Source organism: Astatotilapia calliptera, chromosome 13 (assembly GCF_900246225.1).
Source record: "Astatotilapia calliptera chromosome 13, fAstCal1.2, whole genome shotgun sequence".
Classification (NCBI taxonomy): Eukaryota; Metazoa; Chordata; class Actinopteri; order Cichliformes; family Cichlidae; genus Astatotilapia; species Astatotilapia calliptera.
Window position 1 is genome coordinate 12921349 of NC_039314.1, and position 27317 is coordinate 12948665.

At 41.6% G+C, this 27317-nt stretch overlaps 4 protein-coding genes and 1 pseudogene across 7 annotated transcripts; 4 read left to right on the forward strand and 1 right to left on the reverse strand.

Moving 5' to 3' along the window:
* The first annotated feature begins 47 nt into the window (after window positions 1-47).
* On the forward strand, window positions 48-10767 carry cilk1 (ciliogenesis associated kinase 1). 3 transcript variants are annotated; one of them, XM_026189137.1, is made up of 14 exons: window positions 48-249; window positions 2526-2794; window positions 2957-3011; window positions 6982-7103; window positions 7203-7282; window positions 7400-7532; window positions 7631-7802; window positions 8182-8349; window positions 8432-8815; window positions 8959-9173; window positions 9259-9401; window positions 9573-9689; window positions 9778-9885; window positions 10000-10767. In XM_026189137.1, exons 2-14 carry the CDS (start codon window positions 2694-2696, stop codon window positions 10149-10151), a joined length of 1950 nt encoding a protein of 649 aa, XP_026044922.1. In that variant the 5' UTR covers window positions 48-249; window positions 2526-2693; the 3' UTR covers window positions 10152-10767. The 3 variants fall into 3 exon arrangements, with proteins under 3 accessions (XP_026044922.1, XP_026044923.1, XP_026044924.1); XM_026189138.1 differs by lacking the exons at window positions 48-249; window positions 2526-2794 and adding an exon at window positions 6423-6456; XM_026189139.1 differs by lacking the exons at window positions 48-249; window positions 2526-2794; window positions 2957-3011 and adding an exon at window positions 3924-3977.
* Window positions 10768-12281: 1514 nt separating this feature from the next.
* Window positions 12282-14231, forward strand: LOC113034546 (glutathione S-transferase A2-like). Of its 2 annotated transcripts, XM_026189188.1 has the most exons (7): window positions 12282-12366; window positions 12451-12577; window positions 12733-12784; window positions 13024-13156; window positions 13272-13407; window positions 13499-13624; window positions 13935-14231. In XM_026189188.1, the coding sequence occupies exons 2-7, from the start codon at window positions 12491-12493 to the stop codon at window positions 14061-14063; spliced, it is 663 nt and encodes a 220-aa protein (XP_026044973.1). In that variant the 5' UTR covers window positions 12282-12366; window positions 12451-12490; the 3' UTR covers window positions 14064-14231. The 2 variants fall into 2 exon arrangements, with proteins under 2 accessions (XP_026044973.1, XP_026044974.1); XM_026189189.1 differs by having other exon boundaries at window positions 12317-12577.
* Window positions 14232-17786: 3555 nt separating this feature from the next.
* LOC113035394 (glutathione S-transferase A4-like) lies at window positions 17787-21176 on the forward strand (annotated as a pseudogene).
* Window positions 21177-23548: 2372 nt separating this feature from the next.
* Window positions 23549-25415, forward strand: LOC113034545 (glutathione S-transferase 3-like). Its single transcript, XM_026189187.1, has 7 exons — window positions 23549-23645; window positions 23731-23860; window positions 23937-23988; window positions 24362-24494; window positions 24580-24715; window positions 24790-24915; window positions 25015-25415. Exons 2-7 carry the CDS (start codon window positions 23774-23776, stop codon window positions 25147-25149), a joined length of 669 nt encoding a protein of 222 aa, XP_026044972.1. The 5' UTR covers window positions 23549-23645; window positions 23731-23773; the 3' UTR covers window positions 25150-25415.
* Window positions 25197-27116, reverse strand: tmem14a (transmembrane protein 14A). Its single transcript, XM_026189205.1, has 5 exons — window positions 27051-27116; window positions 26351-26433; window positions 26110-26211; window positions 25926-26013; window positions 25197-25818 (listed from the first exon to the last, which is right to left on the reverse strand). Exons 2-5 carry the CDS (start codon window positions 26424-26426, stop codon window positions 25779-25781), a joined length of 306 nt encoding a protein of 101 aa, XP_026044990.1. The 5' UTR covers window positions 26427-26433; window positions 27051-27116; the 3' UTR covers window positions 25197-25778.
* Between the last annotated feature and the right edge of the window lie 201 nt (window positions 27117-27317).

The window sequence follows — 27317 nt, forward strand, 5'->3', positions numbered from 1 at the left end:
TGTTGAAATTAAACCGCAGGGTCTTTTCACAGCAACGCGAGATCTTGGTAATCTCTGTGAGGAAGGAAGGAGGGAAGGAAGGGAGGAAGGGGCCTAGCTGGAGATTTATTTACGGTGTGTGTTGGGTACACTGGTTGCGGCTATTCGGAGTGTAACGGTAACAGTTAGCGGGCTAATGGAGTAAGCCATTTGTTTACCATCGACTACGAATGACTGGCTATGAACTGTTGGCGGTTTGACGCGAGGAGGGTAAGTGCTGTGTGCTGCTCGTCGTTTTATTTTGAGTAAGAAGCCCATTCTGTCCACTGTTTCTCTGATGGCTTGTCAGCAGCTGGGCCACCAGCAGCATCACAATGCGGTCAATGTTTATTTCTACCACGCTAGCTGATAGAGGGCTGGCTAAAATGTAACCACAAACTCACAGGGGGTTGTTGTAGTATTAAATCCAGTCAGTCTGAACAACGTCAGTGAACAAAGCAGTAAACAGTAGCTGGTTTGCTAGCTCTTGCCAGTAGGTTAACATAATGTGAACCCCTCTTTTGAAATGATTGGTGATAAATTGGCCAATATAATCAGTTTCCTGATACTGTGCTGTTACAAAGAAAGAAAAAGATATTGCCTCCTTCTTAATTTGTATTCTATTTATTATCATTTTAAACGTTTTAGGTCATGAATAAAGCTTGATGTTAGACAAACATAACCTGAGTAAATGCAAAATGCAGTTTTTAAATATGAGTTCATTTATTTAGGGTAAAACAGCACAGCTATCCAAACCCACATGACTGTGTGGAAAAAGTGATTGCCCCCCTGAACCTAATAACTGGTTGTGCCACCCTTGGCTGCAAGAACTGGAATCAAGTGTTTGTGATAAGTGGCAATGAGTCTGTCACATCACTGTCTAGGAATTTTGGCCCCTCTTCCATTAGTTTGGCCACATTGGAGAGTTTTCCGGCATGAACAGCCTATTTGAGATGCTTGAAATGCATGATCTTAATCTGATTTCACACCAGACCATGACTGGGCCACTCCAAAACAGACGGACAGTCTCCTTCAGGATTTTCTGATAGATATCAGAAATTCATGGTCTCATCAATTACAGCAAGTCTTCCAGGTCCTGAAGCAGCAAAGCAGCCCCAGACCATCACACTGTGACCATTATGTTTGACTGTTGGTATGACGTTATTTTTATGAATTTTTTTTTGTTAGTTTTACTTCAGTCCAAAGAATATTTTGCCCAAATTTTTCTTTCAGCTGCACCCTTTAGCGCGGTCACCATGACAGATCATCTGCCTCCGCCTTATCCTATCTCTACCACCCCAGCACTAACCCTCTTCACGTCATGCTTCACTACATTCATTACTCCTTCCATGGTCTTCCTCTTTTCCACCTTCCTGGCAGCTACATATTCAGCATCCTTTATGTAATATATCCACTCTCCCTCCTCTGCCCATGTGTAAACCATCTCAGCCTTGCCACTCTAACTTTGTCTCCATCTCAACTTGAGCTGTCCCTCTAATGTTCTCTGATGCTGATATTGAGAATCTGCACAGCATCATCTAGGATAGCAAAACTATGAGTGATGGCTGCTGGAAGAAAGCTATTTTTAAACCTTGTTATGCTGTACTTTGGCACTAAAAGCCTTTGTGTAGAAGTAAGAAACTGAAACTCACTACGCAAAGCATGCAAGTCTTTCAGTCACATCTTGATGGAGGTGGACTTAAATTTTCTGTGTAATAACACATTGACCTCGAGGGTTATGATTTTTTTATTTTATTTTATTCCAAATCCTGTATTCTATTAAATAAGGGATGGAAGGGTGACTATAAATTGCATGCATTCAATAAAAGATATGATATGAGTGAGCTGGTGTGTTTATGTTTCTACAAACTTCCGCTGTGTCGTAATTATTTCCATGCAGAGTTGCATTACTTTTTCACCATGATGTTGCGTTTATGATGGGAGAGGCGGACAGTTGTATAATGTCTTCTCCAGCACATCCCAAAATTTCCCCCCTGAACTACTCAAAATCCTAGTATTATCATCTCCGAAAATGGTGCACTATCAGGAAAGGGAAAAAATAATAATTCATGTTTTTTGTTTTTTAATCCATATATTCAAGTAGTTAGCTGGCCTCAGTTTTTGGTCACCTGAAAAACTCGACGATATGAACTATGCATGGTGGGCGCATCACTTCACCTGCCTCTCTTCTTACCTCGATGCATCACATCCATCACTCTGGAGCATTCATCAGATCGCACGACCTTTTAGCATTGTTCCAGAGTTCAGACTCTACTGCAGAACTAACCAATCAAGGCTCTTAACTATCTGTGTGACTTTTTGGTTAGTATATCTGTACCTGGATATATTGTGGAAACATATACTTAGAAAGATTTAATATTGTCTCCCATCACTGACTGATAAGATTTAAAGGCTTAAAGAAATAATGTCCCACTCAGTGGTTAGTTTGTGGATCCTTTGCTGAGTGAACTCATGCTTGGTCTCTTTATTTTTTTTTTCTTTCTCAGCTCAAAGGACAGAAGTCCATGACACAATGAGTCCTCCACCTCTGCCTGTAGTCTTCTGCTGTTGTCACAGGAAAATCTGGTTGCATTCAGCAGTAGGAGGCGAACACATCTCTGTTTTCCACCCCGTTATTATCTGTCCCCTGACAATGCTACGGAAGGACAAGCATAATGAATAGATACACTACCATCAGACAGCTCGGGGATGGCACCTACGGCTCAGTCATCCTCGGCCGCAGTCTGGAGTCGGGGGAACTAGTTGCCATTAAGAAGTGAGTATCACAAAATTGTGTTTCTCTGTAATCTGATAGATGTTTTTCCTTCTTGGGTTTAGCTATAGTATGATTTCATTTGGTCTCGACTTAAAAAGCTAACTGTAAGCCAAGACACAGGCTGTTTTGTTTTTTTTATTTTTTTCTGTTATGTTATTTCAGAATGAAAAGGAAGTTCTACTCCTGGGAAGAATGCATGAACCTCCGTGAAGTGAAGGTGAGCTTACATTTTCTAAAAGTTTAACATTTTAAAGTGAGTGATGGAAAATAAATCAACCCAAATTTAACATTGAATCTGTTAACACAATTCTTCATTCTTGGTGGGGAAAAATGATTTAATCAACCTACCACATTTACTTTAAACACTTAATCCTTAAAGGATATCTTGCAGCCTCTTCAGTTGTATCCAGGCTTGAATTGATCAGCATTGTTGTGCTTTAACATAGTACCTTGTTTTCTGAATGAAATACACAGAATTATATTTATATGTGACACAAGATGTCATTTTTATGATTTTAAAACATGTAAATGTGCTTGTCCTGAAGATTTTTGTTTTTATTCTACTAGTCCTCCTTGGCAGATGAGGGAAAGAGGTAGCTTTGCACACTGAAGACTCTCAGCAGAAACTGATTTATGCTGTACTACACAGGAATAGTCAGCCAAACCAAAGTGGCCAGCTGGTTCTGGCTCGATGTGCATTAGAACACGTCATTTGACCCCTGTCATGCTTGTGCCATCCAAAGTAGTCCTGAAGAATTTAATATACTCAGAGAAAATATATGTTGTCCCTTTCACAGCAAGAAACATTTGCCTTTATCCTTAACAAAACTTAAATGGTAAATGGTAAATGGCCTGTATTTATATAGCGCTTTACTAGTCCCTAAGGACCCCAAAGCGCTTTACATATCCAGTCATCCACCCATTCACGCACACATTCACACACTGGTGATGGCAAGCTACATTGTAGCCACAGCCACCCTGGGGCGCACTGACAGAGGCGAGGCTGCCGGACACTGGCGCCACCGGGCCCTCTGACCACCACCAGTAGGCAACGGGTGAAGTGTCTTGCCCAAGGACACAACGACCGAGACTGTCCAAGCCGGGGCTCGAACCGGCAACCTTCCAATTACAAGGCGAACTCCCAACTCTTGAGCCACGATCGCCTTAAAACTGTCACCTCACTGTAAGTTACTTCACTGTCTAAATATTACTTACATGCACTCACTGGCTTCACTAGTTACACCTTCCCAGTACCAGGTTGAAACCTCAGAACTACTCATGGTATAGATTCGCCCACGCCATTACACCAACAACACCAGCCTGAACCTATGGTACAAAGCAGGATGGATCCATGCTTTCATGGTGTTTACACCAAATTCAAACCTTACCATCTGAATGTTGCAGCAAAATTCAAGACTTATCAGACAAGGCAACATTTTTCCAAGCTGCCGTTGTTCAAGGTTGGTGAGCCAATGAGAACTGTTGCGTCAGTTTCATGCTCTTACCTGAGGAGTGGCACCCAGTGTGGTCTTCTGCTGCTGTAGCGCATCTTTGTGCATTCAGAGACTCTCTTCTGCGTTCCTCAGTTGCTGTTATTTGTCTTACTGTAACTTTGATGCTCAGATTGTCTCAACTGTGTCTACATGTCTGAACGCATTAAATAAATTGCTACCATATCCTACTGAGAATCAAAGGGGTATTTGTGTTAATAAGCAGTTGATAAGATTACCTAATAAAGTATCAGTTGGGTGTATATCACTCATGAAATTCAACATGATAATATTTTTGAATTCATGATGTTGAGACAGACATTCTGCACTACAGGCAGGTACATCAATAAACACTGATTGCAACAGGAAACGTGACCATAAAGTATGATGTTATTACACGTGACTAGCTCTTCAGGATTTACAGTTAAAAATTAACCATATTTACCACATACTGGGCTTTAGTGCAGTCTCCCACGATAATGCATCTACTGTCCTTCCCTTTTATGGACACTCTCCTTCTGATTGGCTGCTCCACATGAAAAACCTTTGAACAGCAGTTGTGTTTGGGTTGCTGTGTGTCTGAGAGAACCATATTAGGAAATGCAGTCACTCTGACGTCATGTACAGCCAAGAGTAAAAAAAAAAAAATCTAAAATCAAACATGTAAGGATTACTTTTAAATCTCATTATTATCAAGTTATGGTATGAATAACAACATCCCTCATGGCAACAGCACATATATGACACAACTCAGAGAAAACATCAATTGGTCATTTCATAGCTAGCAAGATTTGTCTTTATCCTGAACAAAACTTAAAACTTTCACCTCATTGTATATTTCTGAATTGGACACTTGAAGTTACTTCACTGTCTGAATATTACTTACATACACTTACTGGCTTCATTAGTTACACCTTCCCAGTACCAGGTTGAAACCCCAGAACTACTTCAAGTTCTTTGTGGTATAGATTCGCCCACACCATTACACCAACAGCACCAGCCTGAACCTTTGGTACAAAGCAGGGTGGATCCATGCTTTCATGTTGTTTACACCAAATTCAAATCTTACCATCTGAATGTTGCAGCAGAATTCAAGACTCATCAGACAAGGCAACATTTTTCCAAGCTGCTATTGTCCAAGGATGTAGCCTTAGTTTCCTGCTCTTACCTGACAGGAGTGGCACCCAGTGTGGTCTTTTGCTGCTGTAGCGCATCTGTTTGTGCGTTCACAGATTCTCTTGTGCGTTCCTCGGTTGTAACAAGTGGTTATTTGTCTTACTGTGGCTTTGATGCTCAGTTTGAACATTAGCAGATCGTCTCAACAAATGTCTGAATGCATTGAATTAATTGCTGCCATATCCTACTGAGAATCGAGGGGCGGGGTGGTTATTTGTGTTAATGAGCAGTTGATGAGATGTACCTAATAAAGTATCAGTTGGGTGTATAACACTCATTAAATTCCCAGTGACAATATTTTTGAATTCATGATGTCAAGAAAGACATTCTGCACTACAGGCAGGTACATCAATAAACACTGATTGCAACAGGAAACGTGACCATAAAGTATGATGTTATTACACGTGACTAGCTCTTCAGGATTTACAGTTAAAAATTAACCATATTTACCACATACTGGGCTTTAATCCCACGATAATGCATCTACTGTCCTTCCCTTTTATGGACACTCTCCTTCTGATTGGCTGCTCCACATGAAAAACCTTTGAACAGCAGTTGTTTGGGTTGCTGTGTGTCTGAGAGAACCATATTAGGAAATACACTCACTCTGACGTCATGTACAGCCAAGAGTAAAAAAAAAATCTAAAATCAAACATATTAGGATTACTTTCAAATCTCATTATTATCAAATTATGGTATGAATAACAACATCCAGCACATATATGACACAAAATAAGGAAAAGCATTATCACATAAGGCCAATGTTTCAGTTTGGGTTGATTATTTTTCATTATTTTGTTTAGAAAGCTCATAATGCTCTTAATGCTATTGTGTATATATGCTATTGCTTTATGGGTAATGTAGTGATGATTTACATGCTAGGCCATTTGGGAAATCAATGAATGCCTTTCTGTTTGTTTTTCACACCGTTTCAGTATTTTACTGTCTAAATTTCCTCACAGTGCAACAGTCACACACCAGCTCTAAGAGCAGAAGGTGATTCTTGTGTGCTGTTGGTTTTGAGCTCTGTTCCCCACCCCGGCCTACACACACCCCTTTCTAGAGCTTAACCTTGATACAGCAGACACGAGTAGAACATGCTGCTCCTTTGAGTCCTGCTGAGTAGATTTATAATTACAGCATGCTATCATGAAATCTGAGACCCATTATGGCTTTCCTCCCCCTTACTAAAATATAGCATGGTTAAACCTATACCATCCCAGTGCATGGGAAAGTGTATATTTCTCCATTCTGCTTTCTATTTATTCCATATCTCTTCCCCCCCCCCACACCTTTTTTTTTTTTTAAATTGTAAGCATAAATCCCACCTTTGCAGCATTTCACCCTCCAAACTACACCCTACCTATACCTACAAGGGTTTTTGGTAGTTGTAGGGTGTGCTTCTGAATGTGCTGCAGTGACCTCTGTGTGTTGTCCAGCATGTTTAGATTCATTTATTTCTCCCTCTGCTTCGGCTTTATGGAGTCCACATTGTGTTAATGCTTGTGTCTATTCTTGCAGTCCTTAAAGAAGCTGAACCATGCTAACGTGATCAAGCTTAAGGAGGTAATTCGGGAAAATGATCACCTCTACTTTATATTTGAGTACATGAAGGAGAATTTGTACCAGCTCATGAAAGACAGGTGTGTGCAGTGATTTAGGTATTTCCATATTTGAAAGTGTATTTGAGTAAGGTTTGCTGTTTCTGTACTCATCCAGCTTTGAATGGTTTCTTTGTGCAGGACCCGGTTATTTCCTGAATCTACTGTAAGAAATATCATGTTTCAGATACTTCAGGGGCTCGCCTTCATTCATAAACATGGTACGTCTGGTTTGGTTTGGTTTGTTTTTTTGTTGTTTTTACTCCAGGGTGTTCATTAAATATTGCATCCCTGCCATTTCAATCTGGCGAGATGCTCATGCACGCGTCTCTGGTTAGGTTTTTTCCACAGGGATATGAAGCCAGAGAATCTTCTGTGCATGGGCCCAGAGCTGGTGAAAATAGCTGACTTTGGGCTTGCCCGAGAGATCAGATCTCGACCGCCTTACACGGATTATGTTTCAACTAGATGGTGATTTGATTTTTTTTTTGTTTGTTTGTTTTCGAGCAAACGTAGTTCTCATGTACTTGAAGGATGCCTAAGTCCTCTTACTCTTCTTTTTGTACCAGGTACCGAGCTCCAGAGGTGCTCCTCAGATCCACATCCTACAGTTCACCTATAGACCAGTGGGCAGTTGGCTGCATTATGGCAGAGCTGTATACCCTCAGGCCTCTTTTCCCAGGATCCAGTGAAGTAGACACCATATTCAAGATTTGCCAAGTCTTGGGTACACCAAAGAAGGTAGTTATTCACACACAGAGCCAAAAACATTTTGAGTTTGGGAGAAACAAGGTGTTACTTAATAAGAGTTGGTGTCCACCTCACTGAAACTCTATAGTGTGAGGAGCCATCTTTAAAAAAGGGTCTTTTAAAAAGACTCTTTGAGTCCTCCTTATTTGCTGTGTGCAGTTTGAGTCGACTTCTGTCAAACTAAGTGCTTATTAGTGTTGAGAACTGCTTGTGATCCTTTAGAAACATGCTACGGTGCATATGGTGGAATCATAAGGACAGGCTTGAGTGGGCGCGATCATGTCTACTGTTGGCAACGCAGCGAGAATGTGAAGCTTTCTGAGTTTTTCAAGTCTCAAAACGTGAACCGTGGACTGACTCCTCCTTCTAGAATGATTGGTCCGAGGGATATCAGCTGGCCAGTGCTATGAATTTCCGTTGGCCTCAGTGTGTTCCCAGTAATCTGAAAACACTGATCCCAAATGCAAGTCCTGAAGCCATCCATCTGATGACCGACCTGCTGCAGTGGGATCCCAAGAAGAGACCAGCGTCTGCCCAGGTAGTGTCTGATTTGATGTCCTGGTATTTCCATTACTCTGTGCAGCTTAGCGAAGAGAACAAATACTTTTTTTTTTTCACAGGCTCTCAGGTATTCGTACTTCCATGTTGGCCAAGCTTTGGGGACGCCTCAGCAGATCTTGGAGCAGGGCAGGCCTCAGCCGAGCCGTGTGCCAATGCAGACTCCTTTACAGTCTCAACAGATGTTGCAGCAGCAGCCTCTGCTGCTTAAGCCTGTGCCCCCCTCCCAGCCTCCTCCTCCCAACCAACACTGCTCGCCCTCCAGGCCTCTTCAGCAGGTCCAGCACTCCCCTGCATCGGCAGCCGCCCAGGCTGCAGCGTACCAGCGGCACACAGAGCTGGTGCGAGAGCAGCAGCAGCCAAAGCACATCCTGAAGCAGGAGCAGACTGAGGGAACGCCGCAGAGCCATCTTCCTTACATCGTTGACAAGACTCTCCAGTGCAAGGTGAGGCTCCTAAATGCTTTGAAAAATCTGTGTAATCCACATCTGAGTAGCGCAAATGTAGAGCACAGAAAAAATGAATCAGTGAAAGGCTAAAGAGACAAGTTGTTGCATTGTCTTTATATTCTTGGCCAATCTTGGTGTAGCAAACGAGGCAGGAGCCAGAAAATGCAAACCTGCTGAGCTATCAGTTGAAACCTAAAGGAGGAGGAGGGCGGCGGCGGTGGGGCCACGGCACAGGGCACCTCAAGGGTGACGACTGGGACGACTACGAAGAAACTGATCTGACGTCTATAAGTATTCTTGGGAAAAGTAACTTCTCCACACAGAAGTCGAGGCAGGGAGAGGGCACGCCGAGCAGGTGAGGCTCTGATCTGTTTGTGACATTTGCACATTAGTTATGTGCATGCTGGTTATTCAGATCCCTCCACTTTTTTGTCTCACAGATATGGAAATATTCTGGATTTTAGCCGACCCACTGGAAATGAAGATGCACCTTTAAACCTGAACAAGACTGCATCCTATCAAGAGCCATCAAGAACTGCCTCTGCTAAGCAACATTACTTGAGGCAGTCGAGATATTTACCTGGTAATAAACAGTGTATTTTTATACATAGCAGAAGTAAGGGATGGGCTTTATTTAAAAAAAAAAAAATCTATAATGTTGGGTCTCAGTTAATAGGTTTACCTAGCTCTGTTATTCTTAAATGTTGCCCATTTAAGAGTCTAATATTTATGATTGCCTTTCTGTTCATTTCAGGCATTAGTACAAAGAAGAACGTGGCCATAAATGCCAGTAAAGACTTCACTGGAAGCCATCTTTGGGGCAGCAGTAGTATTCCATTCGGAGGGACTCTGCCGAGTAGAGGCGCTCACGGTAACTTCACTGTAACCTTTAGACTCTTTGTTGTTGTTGTTGTTGTTAAAGAGGTTCAAAGTAATGGGCTTTTGCTTTTAACTATCAGGCACAAATACAGTCCCAGGTGGATACATGCCATCTTTTTACAAAAAAGACAGCGGCTCTGCCGGTCACAGAGGGCATCAGGGTCCTTCAGTGGAGACAACAGCATCAAGTGAGCACAGATCTGAGCTTTCTTTGATACCCAGTTCTTAAAAAAGGAATTTATAAAGGGAAAAAAACACTGCCTTCAAAACCCGCTTTTCGTGTTTCTTTGTTGCCGTTTCAGATTATGCAACATGGCGGTCTGGCCGGAGCCAGATGAACACGTCTGCCAACATGCCATCGACCAACAAAAGCACCCCGGGTCTGCTGCCTCGCCCGCCGCTGCAGACTATTCATGGGCGAACGGACTGGTCTGCCAAATACGGACACCGCTAGTGGCCTCGCCCCTGAGCTCCGATCTGTGCCCTAAGAACTGTTTCTCTCCAAAGAGTAGGCATAGTCGTTTTATAATCAAAATGTGTACATAAATCTTACACAGCAATAAATTCAGTTTTGTCGTGCGCACCATGGATGTTGTGATATGTAAAATATTTAAGTAAACAGGTAGAATGCAACCTGCCAAAATGTGAGCCCAGATTTGCTCATCAGTGTTTTATTTTGTATTTCTGGAGCTGAACGTATGCCCTGCGGAGGTTGCATTCGCAGTTTTGTATCATATCTGTTGTTTACCACATGTACACTTTATATGCATACTGTAACTATTCACTGTGACATTTTTTGGCTGACAAGTTACTTTGCCTCTGTACAGTAGTAATGTTTTTCTTTTTACATGATTATTCTTTTGTTTTACAGTGATTGCATTTCCAATCAGGTAGCTGTCATTTATGTGTTATCTCCTTTTTTATGTCACTGAATTTTAATGCAATTCAAGGGGTTGTGACATTGTATAGATCCGTTTCTGTTCAGTAACACATTTAACCCCTCTCGGCCAAACTGAGTGTAATTATTGAAATGCAGGTTATCAAGTACAATTAAACTTTTTGACTGGGTACTGGTATTCGCACAGTTTATTCTTTTATGAAGCAATTGTAGTCGATTGAAACGTTTTATTGTTATTTCTTTTAAATGGAACTATTACCTGTCAGCCCAGTTTCCATGTCAGGCCCACAGCTGCTGCAGGATGAGCACAGCTTGGCTGCTGGATTACTCTGTCAGGGATTAATCCAGCTATTAATACTAAAGCAGATAGGTTGGGAAATATTTGGAAAGTGACACAGTTTTCATCATTTTAACTCAAAATTGGATTCTGCTTGAAGCTTTCAAGGGGTTTAACTAAAATATTCCATCAGTTGGTGTAACTAGTTTATACTCCTACCTTCTTAGATGGATTTGCTTTATTTTTCCAGCCTAAGGATGACCTGTTTCGCTTGCACAGAGAGCTCCTCTGACTCCTTGTTGTTTCAGATCGTCAGCCTATTCAACGTATGACAGCTCACAGCTGTACCTGTCAAATTCTGTTTTCTTGCTTTAAAAGGAAGAAGGCGGGATATTGAAGAACTGCATGTCCTAAACCTTTGCTCCAGTCTACATGTGAATAGCCTCATGTTAAAGTAGACATTCTGCACTTTGAGCCCATTTTCATTATTCAGCTGTAACTTGAATATATTTTGGCAAACGGCTTAATAGCAAGTAGTACGGTGTTGTGCAAACGTCTTGCAACATCCTTCATTTCTTTATAATTTTCTTACAAGGAGCCAGATGTTATTATTATTTTATTGTGGTCTTGAGAAATAGTTCTCCAGGCTTTCTGGAGGCATTTCCAAATTTTTCTTTGGGATTTGGCTGATTATTATTATTTATTTTATTTTTAACAAGAATGTTCTTTTTCTCAAGCCACTTTAACACTGACCTATGAATCATTAAAGCATCAAAAAAGGGACATAGCTGAGGGATAAGCCAGATTTCTGTCTACATATAACAGACAACTCTGTAAAAAGCCAATTTTTAATCAATGAAGCTTCATCAGAAATGGTCTCAGTGGAAGGGTGGCAAGAAGCCTTTCTCAGGAAAGAAAACGGGAAGAAAAAGCTGAAGTGTGCCAAATTACAGAAGAGCTGGACTGGAACTCATCATCAGCATGCACTGCTACAACCAGCATTAATGTGGAGACTGACACCAAAGAAAAACACACATTGGAGCACTATATGAGTCATGCATTGGACTCCCCAAAGCCCAGACCTCAACAGCAGTGATGGGCTCATCTTGACAGAGATCCAAAGAAAAGGCAGCCAACATCCAAAGAAGAGCTTTGAATGAGGAAGAAGAAGCCTGGAGAACTATTCCTGATGACTACTTAAAGAAACAGGAAAGAAAAAAAGCTGACTAAGAGTTCACGCAATATTTTATGGACCGCTAACAGGGAGGAACTAATCTTAACATCTTGGGAATTTTTTCTTTTTTTGCTACCAAAGCACATTCACAGCCTGTGTTGGTGGGCACTGACCAATCACAGACTTCACATGTTTCCCCGCCTTCATCCTCCAGCCGCCCAAACCTTGGACTTCAATAAGTGTTATATAACAGCTGAACTTTTATTTGCACTTCTCCCTTCGCTTCAGTCACTTCTCCACGAGTGCCGGAAGGATCGCAGGTATCGCAGCTTCACATCCAGTAGTATCACTTCCATCTTCATTCAGCAGCTCATATTTCACTGTGATTGCATTGTTGCTTGTAGGTTCACGGGTTATCAGTTTAGGAAAAAATAACCAACAATCATGGGTGAAAGAGTTGTGCTGCACTATTTCAATGGGAGAGGGAAGATGGAGTCTATTCGCTGGCTTTTAACAGTCGCAGAAGTCGAGGTAAGTGCTTTTTTTGAAGACCTGCAGACTTGATCAGCTGTAACATTTGTCATTTCATGGTAAACGTTACAGCTGAATAATGAAAATGCACTCAAAGTTCAGGCTTTACATATTATTACTGTCCCAGAAACTGATCTAAATGTTTATATTCACAGTTTGATGAGAAGTTTTTGGACACCCGCGAAGAGTATTTAAAACTCGTAAATGGTGAGTTTAATAATAAAAACAAAACCCGTAACTAAAATATGAAAAACTGAATGAAACGGACATGAATTAAAGGGGGGATTTAAGCTAAAATCATGTTCATCTTTTAACTAAAGTGAATCAGCAGTTTTTGTGGGCAAAAGGTTTCAGGAGTGTCATGACCTACAAAGATGTAGCCTAAGATGAATTATTATGCCTGGGAGTGCCACCCTGCTTTACTAGCTTCTGTGTTTACCCTGCAGATGGAAAGCTCATGTTTCAACAGGTGCCATTGGTGGAAATCGATGGCATGAAGCTCGTTCAGACAAAAGCCATCTTAAATTACCTCGCCGAGAAGTACAACATGCATGGAAAGGACCTCAAAGACCGTGTCATGTATGGTCTTTTATTTGTTTATTTATTTATCAGACATAATAAAGATAGTCCGTCTTGTAATTGAAGAATTTTTTTATTATTTTATTTTTTTGCTGTTGTTGTTTTTGTTTTTTAGGATCAACATGTACTCCGAGGGACTGATGGACCTCATGGAAATGATTATGGTGCTGCCCTTCAATCCAGACCCCACAGCCAAACTGGAAGAGATTGAGAAAAAAGCAAAGGAACGCTACTTTCCTGTGTTTGAAAAGGTAGAAAAACAGAATAAAATGAGTTGTTGATGATTATAATGGTTTCTGACAACTAAAGTATGTGCTATGTGTTTTTGGGCAAACGTCTTAGGCTCTGACCGGACCCGTGTACCTGGTGGGAGGCAAACTAAGCCTCGCAGATGTGCTGCTGGTTGAATGCACCCTGATGCTAGAGGAGAAATGCGTTGGGATTCTCAAAGACTTCTCTGCTGTTAAGGTAACGTTGACAGAAACACCTTCTTCTATCATAACACTTGGTTTTTTTTAATGACACCATGAAAGTTTGTATTTACCTTTAAAGTTACAGGCCCTTTACAGGGTTTTTTCTGGGACATGCATGCTATTTCAGGGTATAAAGGTCCAATTTTTCAATCTTTAATAAATAAAGTTTTGGTTTAAAAAAAAAAAATCAGGTAAGAGGTTCTCTTTTTAGATTTTGTTTTTTCTTTATTTTATACATGGAATGGCAGTTATTATTAAACCAAGTACCGTGAAATGCTCAGTCAGCTTTCTGTGTTTCCTCACAGTCTTTCCAGGGCAGGATGATCCAAATCCCTGCCATCAACAGGTTTCTGCAGCCAGGCAGTAAGAGGAAGCCACCCCCGGGTGAAAACTATGCAAAGGCTGTCATAGAAATCTTCCAGATCAAAATATAACCTCAGTAAAACCCATTACATTCCTGCTACATTCCTCATTAGGCTGCATTATATCTGCAGGCCTACGTGGAAACAAATGCTGCACTAACACTATGGAAAGCATATGAATCTTGATGTGTGATCTTTCCTAACAATGTGAAATAAATAAATGTTGATCTTCCAAAAATATTTGAAGCTACTGTGTTTTTGTTCTGATTTTTTTTTAAAAAAAGATAATAATTATAATAAATTTGTGTCAAAGAAATAAAGAATGGGAAAACATTTCTTAGTAATCTGACTAAACCACCTCACTGAGCAGTAGACCGTTCCCTTTTTCAGGAGCTGAAAATTAAGTGGACAATTGACTGACTGGCACTTTATGGCCAGAAACCAATATTTCCTGTTCTTTTGTTTCATGTCAAATGTTGCAGACATTTCAAGTTGATTCTTAAATCTTACTGCTTCTCACTGTACTTTTAAATATGAGGCCCCAAGAGATGTTAGTGGAAGTGAGTGTGGCGTTCACTAGTCTGTAACCCTTCTGTAGTGCTAGCTATAGGTGGCGAGTACTGCTTCAGTGACATCTGCGCCATGAACGCAAGAAAAAGGGAAGTGTAATTTTCTCATCACTGAGCAAGCAGCTGGTTTAAAGCAGGAGGGTTGAAGAACATGCACAACAAAGTCAAACAATGCTGCCCACATTACTCGTTTGAGTAATATGTTGTGGTCAACTGTATCAAATGCTGCACTGAGATCCAGCAAAACTAAGACTGACATTTTTCCACTGTCTGTGTTCAGACATATGTCATTAAACACTTTGGTCAGAGCGGTTTCAGTGCTGTGGTTCTGTCTAAAACCTGACTGGAAGGCATCATAGCAGTTATTCTGTTTTAAGAAGTAATTGAACCTGGAGGTTTGTTTTTCGCCATCTGCGCTCAGCTTTCCTACACTCTCTTTTTTCATTTTTCACCAGTGTGGAGTTTCTCCAGGAAGACTTTTTCCTTCCAGAGATAACCTTCACCTTAATGGGAGCTGTTAAGGAATATATTCTAAAACACTTCTTCAGTAAAGACTCAGAGAAGAGAAACACACAGAACTTCTTGCTAGCAAGGGCAGCCTCCAGACTGAGAGACTCGCGCTGAGAAACTGCCCCGGTCTTTATTTATACTTCAGTGTGTGTGTGTGTGTGTGGGGGGGGGGGTCCTGCTGATCAAAGGGTCATATAACAGCACAAAAGGAACAGCCTTGGTCATAAAGAGGGTAGTCTCCCCCTCACCCTAGATGGTTCACCCTAGATAACACAGTGAAGAAGTCCAGCAGTTCATCTAAACAAAAGGCACTTAGACTAAAACTGACATAGCTATGTTAATCCTACCGTAAAACAATAAGACAAGGTACGACCTCTCCCATGCTCCTAGGATGTGGGGGTGAACACCCTGGAATGTTACAGACCTCCTAGGATGAGACAATCTTTCAATATGCCACCAACTATATACTTCTACACACAAGTGATTACATGCAGTATTCTACCATATGCAAACTTATATCACTGAAAGATTATACTGACTACTAAGTACAATTTTCCATTGACAGGAGCAAAAGTGTCCATTACATTTAACATTTTAGCATTGAAGCTATTGACGAGCTCATTGACTGAACCTCTGGACAGGTCAGGTGTTAATGGGAAAACCTGGTAAATATCTCACAACTGTATTCAGTTATACACCGTTTTGTGATCACCGCTGTTGATATATTTGTGTGGGCTGAACTTTTACTTTCAAAGAAAACACAGTAATGATCAGACAGGCCCACATCAGACACAGTAACCTTCGAAATGTTCAGGCCCTTGGAGATCAGCAGGTCAAGAGTGTGTCCTCTATTATGTGTGGCCTCTGTTACATGCTGAGTCAGCCCAAAGTTGCCCGGAGTGTTACTCAGGTCTTTAGTCCCTTTGTCCTGAGGGTTGTCCACATGGATGTTAAAATCCCCAACAATAATTACACAGTCCAAATCAACACAGATCACAGACAGCAGTTCACTGAGGTCATTAAAAAAGTCTGTGCAGTATTTGGGAGGCCTGTAAACATTAAGAAACACAACTTTGGATGGGGCCTTCAGCTGTAAAGCCACATATTCAAAAGACTGAAAACTTCCAGGAGATAGCTGCTTACATTGAAATGATTCATTAAATAAGACAGCAACCCCTCCTCCTCTCCTGCTCGCCCTGACCTCACTGATAAAACTGTAGTTAGGAGGGGTCGTCTCGATGAGAACAGCTCCACTGTTACTTTGGTCCAACCAAGTTTCAGTTAAAAACATAAAATCAAGGCTGTGCTCAGTGATTAAATCATTAATTAAAAACGTTTTCCCAGCTAAAGATCTAATGTTTAATAAAGCCAGCTTAAGTGTTTTAGAGGTATTACTTGTCCCCTCGTGTTTGGGAGCAGTCTGTGGCACACAAGGTATGTTTACTATGTTTAAAGATCTTTTAGAGTGCAGCTCTCTGTGTTTTGACCAGGCCACATGTCTCCTGTCACCTAAAAGTACAGAAATTTTAAAACCTTCTAGTAAACAGGGTCCCAGCTTCTCCTGGGAAAAGTCATCACTGCCATAATCCTCGCAGCCCGGACCCTTCACACATCACACATCAGACTGCGGAGACAGAGCATGAAGGTGGTAAGGAGGAGCTAAGGGGGACGAGGCTGGGCAATGTAACTTCGATTGCTCTGTTGAGGACGGGGCTCGATGGCGAACCTTTAACTGCACTGGTGGGGGGGTTTATGGGGGACAAAAAGGGATTGGGCCGGGGGGTAGATCTGAGCCCAACATTGACCAGCTCCATCATCTCCTCAGTGAATTTCAGGTGTGGCGAGGAGGGAGAAAGGGAGGGGGAGGAGGGTGTTGGCTTGTCAGGGGTTTGGGGGACTGGGGAAGGTCGTGGTCCCTGGTCCTGGTCCTGGTCGTTGGTGTTGTTGAGAGAGTTGGAGGCAAATAGGGACCCCTCTTCTTGCTCATCCCAGGTGGGGGCAGATGGAGCTCCTCCTCAAGGTTTCTGCTGGGTTTTGTCTGTTCTTGGAGTACTGTTTGTTCCTCTTTATGAGATAACTCCTCGTTTATCTCAGCCTTGGCACCAAGCACAGATGGATGACGTATGGAATAAAACAAGTTGGAGGTGAACAGTTTCACCCCTGACTTGTTAAAATTAAATCCATTTGCTTTAAACAGATGCCTGCGTTCCCAAGAAATATTAAAATTGTTGATAAAATGCACTGAGTGGTCAGCACATGCTGATTTATTCAGTGCAAACAACCTGCTGAATCTCTCGTCTCCTCCTCTGACAGGCGGTACAGGTCCACTGATGAATACAGCTGCATTCAGAGAGTTTACAGTATTTAATAATCCAGTAAAGTCCCGTTTCAGAACCTCCGACTGTTGTTTGGACACATCGTTTGACCCTGTATGCAGAACAATGTTTGTCACAGTTGGATATTCATCTGCAATTTGAAGAATTCTCTCCTTCAGGTTGTTGACCATATCCCTAGGAAAGCAGATGACTTTAGTGTTCTTACCGCACATCCTTTGTACATCCTTTACAGCAGAGTCACCCACAATCAGAGTTTCAGGCCTAGCCTTTAGCTTTCCCTGTGGCCTTTTACTTTTCAACAGATTTTCAGACCTTACTTCGCTGCTTTTAGATGGATGGTTGTCCGATATAGATCCAGGGTCCTTTGATAGTGGAGCAAATCTGTTCTGCAGTTTCACATTCAGTTGTTTTGGAGGTTTGTTGTTAACCTTCCTATTCACGGTTGTCCAGTCCTGTTTCCTCCCGTGTACAGGGGTAGAAGAGCTTCTCTGTCAAATCAAATCAAATCAAATCAAATCAAATCAAATCAAATCAAATCAAATCAAATCAAATCAAATCAAATCAAATCACTTTTATTGTCACATCACATGTGCAGGTACATTGGTACAGCACATGTGAGTGAAATTCTTGTGTGCGAGCTTCACAAGCAACAGAGTTGTGCAAAATACAATAACATAAACAGGCAAAATATACGAATGGCTAAATCTGAAACTAATAAATATATGTACAATATATAATAGTATATGCAAAAAAAAAAATTTCTGGATGTGTATACTAAATGTTTTTCTACGTGTGTGTGTGTATACACATATTTTACAAATTAAATAGAGTAAACAATAAATAAAATATATAAAAATATACAGAGTTGAGACATGTGCAAAACAGTGGCATTACTGTACAGTATGGAGTGCATAATGTTGAAGTTCCAGTAGTGGAGGTGAGGTGTCTATGACGTGTTCAGCAGTCTGATGGCCTGGTGGAAGAAGCTGTCTCTCAGTCTGCTGGTTCGGGACCGGATGCTGCAGAACCTCCTTCCTGATGGAAGTAAGTAAGTAAGTAAGTAAAATTTATTTATATAGCACTTTTTAAGACAAAAACGCTGTTACAAAGTGCTTCACATGAAGACATGTCAAACAAACAATATAGCAACATAGAGGAAATATAAAAGCATATCAAACAAGCAATAGTACAATATAAATATAAAATAAAACAACATATTACGCATTAACATTACCCAAATGCCTGTGTAAACAGATGTCGATGGTGCGTAGTGAGGAGGGTAAACCGTTCCACAGTATTGGAGCCAGGGTTTGAAAAGCGTGATCCCCCTTTGCAGCGAAGTAGTCTGAACAGTTTATGGCTGGGGTGACTGGAGTCCTTGATGATCCTCCCCGCTTTCTTCAGGCACCACTTCCTGTAGATGTCTTGGAGGGAGGGAAGCTCACCTCCAATTATCCGTTCAGAGCACCGCACTACTCGCTGGAGAGCTTTGCGGTTGTAGGCGGTGCTGTTGCCATACCAGGTGGTGATGCATCCAGTGAGGATGCTCTCAATGGCACAGTGATAGAAGGTCCTGAGGATGCGGGGGCTCATGCCGAATCTTTTCAGTCTCCTGAGAAAGAAGAGGCGCTGCTGCGCCTTCTTCACTGTTTTGTTTATGTGTACTGACCACGTAAGATCCTCAGCCAGATGTACTCCAAGGAACCGGAAGCTGCTCACTCTCTCCACAGCAGCGCCGTTGATGGTGATGGGGGTGTGTACTTCTCTGCACCTCCGGAAGTCCACTATCAACTCCTTTGTCTTTGCAACGTTGAGGGTGAGATGGTTGTCTTGACACCAGTGGGTCAGGGGGCTGACCTCCTCCCTGTCTCGTAGGAAGTGAAGGCCAGTCGGTTTCAGAGATTTCAGCTCGCTGTGTCCTGCCTGTGATACGTCCTCCCCCTTCCAGGAGACATGATTTATGTCTTGGTTTTGCACCAAGACAGTCCAAGGGGGGATTATCGCTTGAGGATTTATTATAATGCACAGAGTCTACTTTCTTGGTCATGTTATCTGTGCTCCTTAGCCATCTCGCTGAGAAGCACAACCTGCACAGAAAGGACCTCAAAGATCGAGTTATGTATGCTCCACTTCAATAATCATGGAATAATAAAGAGAGAACTTCTGATACTATATCGTGGCTGTATTTAAATACATTATTAAGCTTTTCCTTAGGATCAACATGTACTCTGTCACTGCCGTTCTGTGCAGACCCCAAACCTAAACTGGAAAACATTCAAAGCAGAGCAAATGAGCGCTACCTTCCTGTGCATGAAAAGGTAAAATAACCGACTCTTTTTGTTTAGAAAAACATGATTGTTGCCAAAATGGCCATTATGCATTTTTTTGGACAAATTTCTCAGGCTCTGACTGGACCGTTTACCTGGTGGGAGGTAAACTAAGCCTCGCAGATGCTGCTGGCTGAATGGACCCTGGAGCTGGAGGAGAGATTTCCAGGAATTTACAAAGACTTTCCCAACATTAAGGTAACAGTGACAGAGCTGGATATGATTCAACAAAACAACGAATCACCTGTCCTTGTGAAACTGAAGCACATACAGGGCATTCCAAGAAAAATCAGTGCCTCCCACCCCGTCCTCTCAAAATCAACTTCTACAATAACTTTAGTATATTTAGAGACGTCATGAGAATTTGTATCTCTATTTTATGAATACTTAATAAGTTACAGACCGTTTAACTACACCGAGGTGGTTACCCTCTGCTATGTCAGAATATAAATGTCAAATTTTGCATATTTTCATTAAATAAACCAAAGTTACAATGAGAAGCACTCCCAGAGCGCAAACCTCTGCCAAAGCAGCTCACTCAGTGGGCAATATTTACTTTTAAGTGAGTCGTATTGTATTTTGTATGCAATCATTTTGGTTTTTTCCTTTTAAAATGTACTTTTAAAAGAAAAAAATGTACAGCTCATTAAAGACATAATGCATTTGGTGAAATGTAAAAGTGAGATCAAAGGTCAGGTATTTGTTAAATGTTGCCAATACAAACAAAAGCAGCAGACTTTTAAGTGCAGTTTTGAAGATAGAAATTGGACCTTATTTGACCTTGAAATGGTCAGAAATCCAAAGTAATGTGATAGTTAAAATTCCCTTAAACTATTCTCTATATGCTGTCAATAAAAACAATGGAAGTAAGAAACATGTTTTAAATAGCTCTATATAGGATTATTATCACTTTGACCTTTCAGATCACTCTGTTGATGTTAAAAAGTCAGAGGTCAAGTGTGACATGATATCTTAAATCTTTATGTGGTATTTTCTATATGTTGACAGTACATGCCACAGTTGTAATATTTAATGTTTCTAGGTTATAGGGCTTTCCACTAATATACCATTAAGTACACTTTGAAGACCTTGGTGGATGTAACCCAAATTTTAATGGGTGGTTAACATGACAGAAGGACACAAACACAATTGCAGAGGTTAAAAAAACGTCAGCTGGTTCTCAGGGATTCAGGTGGAAGCTTTTTTAAGATTTGATGAATTTCATATTGAATGACTCATATTATTATTGTTATTAAAACTCAGTACTGTGAAACGCTTAGTCAGTTCCCAGTCTTTCCTCCCAGTCTTTCCAGGGCAGGATGATCCAAATCCCTGCCATCAACAGGTTTCTGCAGCCAGGCAGTAAGAGGAAGCCACCGCCGGATACAAAACTATGCAAAGGCTATCATGGAAGTCTCCCAGTCCAAATTACCATCTCAGTAAAATCTGTTCCTTATCATGCAGCATGTTTGTGATCATTTATATCTGCAGGCCTACGTGTCGATAAATGCTGCACTAACAGGATAGATGAGAAGGTATGTGAGCTTTTCTAACAATGTGAACTAAATAAATGTTGATATTAAAGGACTCATTCAGATGCTTGGTGGATCAAAATCTAACAGTCCTTTTCTGTGTTTTGACATCATCCCCAACGCCACTGTCTCAAATGCAGCCCCAAACTGTGAGACCACCTTGTGTTACAGATGGTTCTAGACCAAGGGTGGGCAACTTCAGGCCTCAAGTGCCAGTGCCCTGCAGGTTTTAAATGTGTCCTTGATCCAACACAGCTGATTCAAATGGCTAAATGACCTCCCCAACATATCTTGAAGTTCTCCAGAGGCCTGGTAATGAACTAATCATTCGATTCAGGTGTGTTGAAACAGGGTAATGGTAAATAGTAAATGGCCTGTATTTATATAGCGCTTTACTAGTCCCTAAGGACCCCAAAGCGCTTTACATATCCAGTCATCCACCCATTCACACACACATTCACACACTGGTGATGGCAAGCTACATTGTAGCCACAGCCACCCTGGGGCGCACTGACAGAGGGGAGGCTGCCGGACACTGGCGCCACCGGGCCCTCTGACCACCACCGCAACGGGTGAAGTGTCTTGCCCAAGGACACAACGACCGAGACTGTCCAAGCCGGGGCTCGAACCGCCAACCTTCCGATTACAAGGCGAACTCCCAACTCTTGAGCCACGATCGCCCGGGTGAGCTCTAAAACCATTATGTGCACTTATATGAACATCTGAAGAAGTGTCGCTGGTTGTTTAAAGACACATTTTGATTGAATTTTGTCTTCTAACACAACACTTTTTAGTTTGTTGCCTCAGAGCAATGTTATGCAGTTAGGCTGCCTTTCTTAGGGCAGCAACGCTAAAGCAGTGCTTCTGAACACTGATCCTGGTGACTCTGTTTTAGGTTTGTTGAAAGGTTTTTATGGGGATAACTGCAGGGACTTGGGTCACAGGGAGAACCTCTGGGGAAATGATTTGAGAGCACTGAGTGATACATAAGCAGCCAAACCAACTGAACTTGTACCAAATTGCAGGAAATAGGCACAAGAACTTTTTATGGGAGGAAAAAATGTGATTGGACAGTTGGGGGTCATTCCCTCAGTGAGGAAAGTGAACTAGATGAAAGTGAGAATTAGGTTTGAGGAACAGTTAGGAGATCAAGGGTCAGTTAAAGGACACACATGTTCATGTACAAGTGTGTGGGTAACCAATAGTGTGTGTGTATATGAATGATGATGTGTGCCTGTGTTGGGAGCTGGAAGGGGGCTTTATGAAGGGAGCTGGAAGGTACCGGGATGGTAGTCCAAAAGGCAAATGACAGAAATGACACCCAGCTCTGTTTTATAAAGTTCCACACATTTAAATTCATTTGCAATAAAGAGTTATCTTATCTTAAACACACACAAACATGCAATATCACATAAAGACCAGCCCAAGCATGGATGAGTGCACACACAAATACACTCAGTTATTTGTTTGTTGGATTAAATGCTTTTATGAAAATTGAATAGATAGATAAAGTAAAAGTGCCACAGGTGCATAGTGAGGCCCTCATACTGTATATTTAACATATACAACAGTGATTAAAAAAACAATAACAAAACAAATAACCTTTTAAATAAGTAGAAATTATTAATAAAATGATTAAACTTTTAAGAAAAAAAGATCATAAAAAGTTTGTTTTTTCAACAAAAACTAAAAAAGGAAGGCAGACTGCCACGTGCAGCGCCGCATTTGGATGTGTCTGAAGCTTGGAGCTTGACTTCCCTACGTTTCTCCTACAAATGGGCCTTGAGCTTGTTTGGAGGTTCTAGCAGGGGAGCGCAGCTACTGGTATACCGATGGATGGTCGTCCGCCGGGGGGGGACATCGTCCGCTGCCACCGAGCGCTGGGCGTCGGGAGGGACACACATGGACCGGTGAGGGAGGAAGGGGACACCCGCCTAGCCAGCCAGATCAGCCGAATCAACCCTAGCGATCAATGGGGTGACAGATGTCGCAGCCAGATCGCCCTCACATCCAGAAACGCTCGGTCGTTTAGCATATTTTATAGCCCTGCATAACAAACCTGTTCACAATGAGGGTTTAAAGACTCAGAGTCCTGGTCGGGATCCGTACAGTTTGTCTGGTTCATCTTATAAATAGAAGCTGCATCGGTAAAATTATTTTAAACAGTAAAACAGAAAACTGTATCTGTTTTACCCATGATGGTTAGCGACAAAATGCAAATAAGCATGCTTGCATTGGCTGAAGCTGCCCAATCAGCGCCTTCACGCATTTTCCCCGCCTACTCCACCCCTTCAACAACCCTGAGCGCTGTGAATGTTACGTAAGATTAACTTTTACTTCCACTCGTTTGCATTTCTGCGTAGAGGTTGAGTGCGCACAGGTATGAAAACTACACACGCAGGGGAACAGCTTCCACATTTATGCAGCTGCTTGCGAATTTACTGTGATTTCACTTTGCTTCACAGATTTTAGGCCCTGAAAAACAAAAAGAAAACACCGACAACAGCCATGTCCGAAAAACCTGTGGTGTACTATTTTAACGGGAGAGGGAAGATGGAGTCAATCCGCTGGCTTTTAACTGTTGCAGAAGTCGAGGTAAGTGAAGGAGGTGTGAGTTTTTGAAGAACTGCAGGCTTTTGTGCAAATCTGATTTGAAATACTTTCTTTGCAGTTCGATGAAGTGCTTCTGACAACTCGGGAGCAGTATGAAAAACTCCTTGATGGTGAGATGGGTGCATGCAGGGAATGCAAGAGATAGGATTATTCTGGGTAAACATTAAACTAAAGGTTCAAACAAGGAAGGTTAAAAGTTTTGGGTTTTTTTTTAAATCTGTTAAATCGTTTAAAATTGAACTCATGACTGTGGGTGGAGTTTTTGTGGTTTGCCTCCAAGTCATGCTTTAACTTCCCCTCCCATCCACCCCATGGTCTTAGAGCCACGTTATGTAATCTAGATTGAGACAGCAGCTTGTATGCAAACATCTCTTAATATCTTCTCATCTACAGTCAAAGATGCACGTTAAAACAAATTGTGTTGGTCTTTTCCACTGGGAGTGCAAACCTGCTTTACCTGCTGCTGTTGTGCTTGCTCCAAAGATGGGGCGCTCATGTTTCAACAGGTCCCTTTGGTGGAAATGGATGGCATGAAGCTCATTCAGACAAAAGCAATCCTGAATTACATCGCAGAGAAGTACAATCTGCATGCAAAGGATCCCAAAGAACGAGTCATGTATGGTCCTTAAAAAAAAAAGTGTAATAAAGTTTTTGTCTTACATCATAGCTGTATTTAAATAGGTTATTATGCTTTCCTTCAGGATCAACATGTATTCTGAGGGATTGACAGACCTCATGGAAATGATTATGATCCTCCCCTTCACCCCAGATCCCAAACCCAAATTGGACAACATTCAAAGCAAAGCAAAGGAGCGCTACCTTCCTGTGTATGAAAAGGTAAAATAACTGATTGTTTGGTTTAAAAACCTGAGTTTCTGCTGATCATTGCTAAAATAGGTGTCATAAAATAGGCTCTGACTGGACCCGTGTACCTGGTGGGAGGTAAACTAAGCCTTGCTGATGTGCTGCTTCTTGAATGCACCCTGATGCTGGAGGAGAAATTTCCAGACATTTTGAAAGACTTCCCCAATGTCAAGGTAAACGTGTTTCAACAAAAAAATAAATCAACAACAAGTTCAATGAGAAAGCCAAAGCCCAGTGCTGTGAAACGCTCATCTTTCTGTTATTCCTTCCAGTCCTTTCAGGGCAGGATGACACAAATCCCCGCCATCAGCAGGTTTCTGCAGCCGGGCAGCAAGAGGAAGCCGCCGCCAGATGAAAAATACTTGAAGAATGTTGTGGAAGTCTTAAACCTCAAGTTGCCCCTTTAAGAAAAACGCTACAAAAGATCTGTTACATTCCTCATTAGGCAGCGTGATTATGATCAGTTACATCAAAAATCAGTTACATCTAAAATCTTAATTAGTTTAAAGGACAAACAACACAATAAGAGTTAAGAGGCAGATAATCATTTACCAGCCTCTTAACTCTTATTGTTAAGAGGCAAGTAAATACGTGAAGATAGACGAGGCACCAACACAACAACATGGAAAGAACTTCTGTAATCTTCTTTAGCAATAAATGCATTTGACAAAAACACTCGAAGCTGCTGTTTTTCTTCTAGATAAAACACAACAGTTTTTAATGAATTAAACTTGTTTCAATTTGCTGTTATTAGAAAAAAATCACAAAAACTCTTTCCCCATCATAGACGGACAAGAATACAAATGAAAATGCTTCAACTTGTTCTTTTTCTCAAGTTCTAGAAATAAATCCGAGCCCTAACAGCACCCAGAGCTCACAGTCGTCTCCTGTAGTGTGGGTTAAGAAATCATGGAAGTTCCCATTCATACACTTGCTCATATGCATGTATTAAAAAATAATACTGCAGTAAAATTTGATTTAGTCGGCTTAGTGGGAATGTTTCCTGTTTCCAGGGTAAAGGTTGATGTTCTCCCGGTCAGACGATCAGAAGTAAGAGGCGAAACACCATCAACAAGCTGTAAGACAGACAAAAGCAACTGCATCAGCGAGTTTAACAAATAAATGTCCCAATCCCTGATTTGTGCAACAATTTGTACTGTCTGGTAGCACGTCTGACTCTGACCTTAGCCCTGTCATTATTCCAGCTGGCATTAATTTCCCAGAGTTCTTGTATCTCATTCCCATGATGACTGCGAGAACTCCCGAGGACACTGAAAGAAAGAAAACACCCTGTTATGACACTAGCTGGACAATGAACCTCTACACTCTTGATTGTAGCCGGGCTGCATATAGAGAGCCATACTCACGCAGTGACACCTTGATGTCCTTTGGGTCACTCGTTATGTTGTAGGCACCGAAAGCGGATAATCCGCCAAAAACTAGACCAGCCATCAGGGACATCACGCTGCCTGCGGGGAAACGCAAAAATCAATCAGGTTTGATTTCATTTCCAACACTTTAATATTTAGTTGAGCTTTATGCACAGCTGTGGTCAGAATCTGAATCAGAAATACTTTATTAATCCCGAAGGAAATTATGCTCCTCAACCTTTTCTCTTGTATCCCATAAATCCTCCAAAAGCAATGGCTGCAGCATAGCTGAAGCCAATCCAGTCCAACGCCATCGTAAAGCTGAAAACCAAAAAGCAGTGCAGGGTGTCAGGTGGTTAAAAGACACAACTCAGGACACTTATTCAGCTTTAATCTTTACCAAGCACGCGCTCCCCAAATTATCGACAGTATCGATATCGGATCGATACTAACATGACAGGATCGATACTTTGTTTCTATCCTCTAAGTTCAGTGTATAGCCACTGATGTGTGTTATTATTTTTTGTTTTTTGATTTGTAAATTGATGATGATTCACCTCATTAGTCATGACATAAGTTAAAAATATCGGTATTGCTATCTACTGCATCCACTTGGTTTTGGATAAATACGCAATTTTGCAGGCACAGCACTGCTCACCAATGCAGATACTGCACTGCTCCCAAACTATTCTTCATAATTCTTGGGTTTCGACATATGTGTAATCTAATCATATCTACCCACAATAAGATCTCCGGATGTTGCTGTGAGCCTCTGGGATGATTCAACTACAGAAACAATCGCAGCACAAAGCTAAAGACGTGCACATGAACGCCTATGCTGGCTACTTTCTTTAAACTGTTGTTAAAACGACTACGTATTGGTGAAGCTCACATGAATTGTTACTGTTGTATGAATCGTGTTGCTGCATATTACATACCTGGAGTCCAGACAAGTGAGCAGCAGCAGCAGCCACAACCTTTGGTCCGAAATTGCGCTTCCTCGTTGACTGGCCGTGGAGATACGTAGAAATGCGTAAATCCCGCGTCATCAGGGGTTGTGAAGCGCGTCTCTCCCGCCGCCATCTTTCTCAGGGGTTGTGGCCACAGTTATATATCGTATTTCTATGCACAGCTCCCGAATGTTATTGTGTTTATTTATTTTAACGTTATCTATTCATAACGTTTCACACGTTACCCAAGCTGTT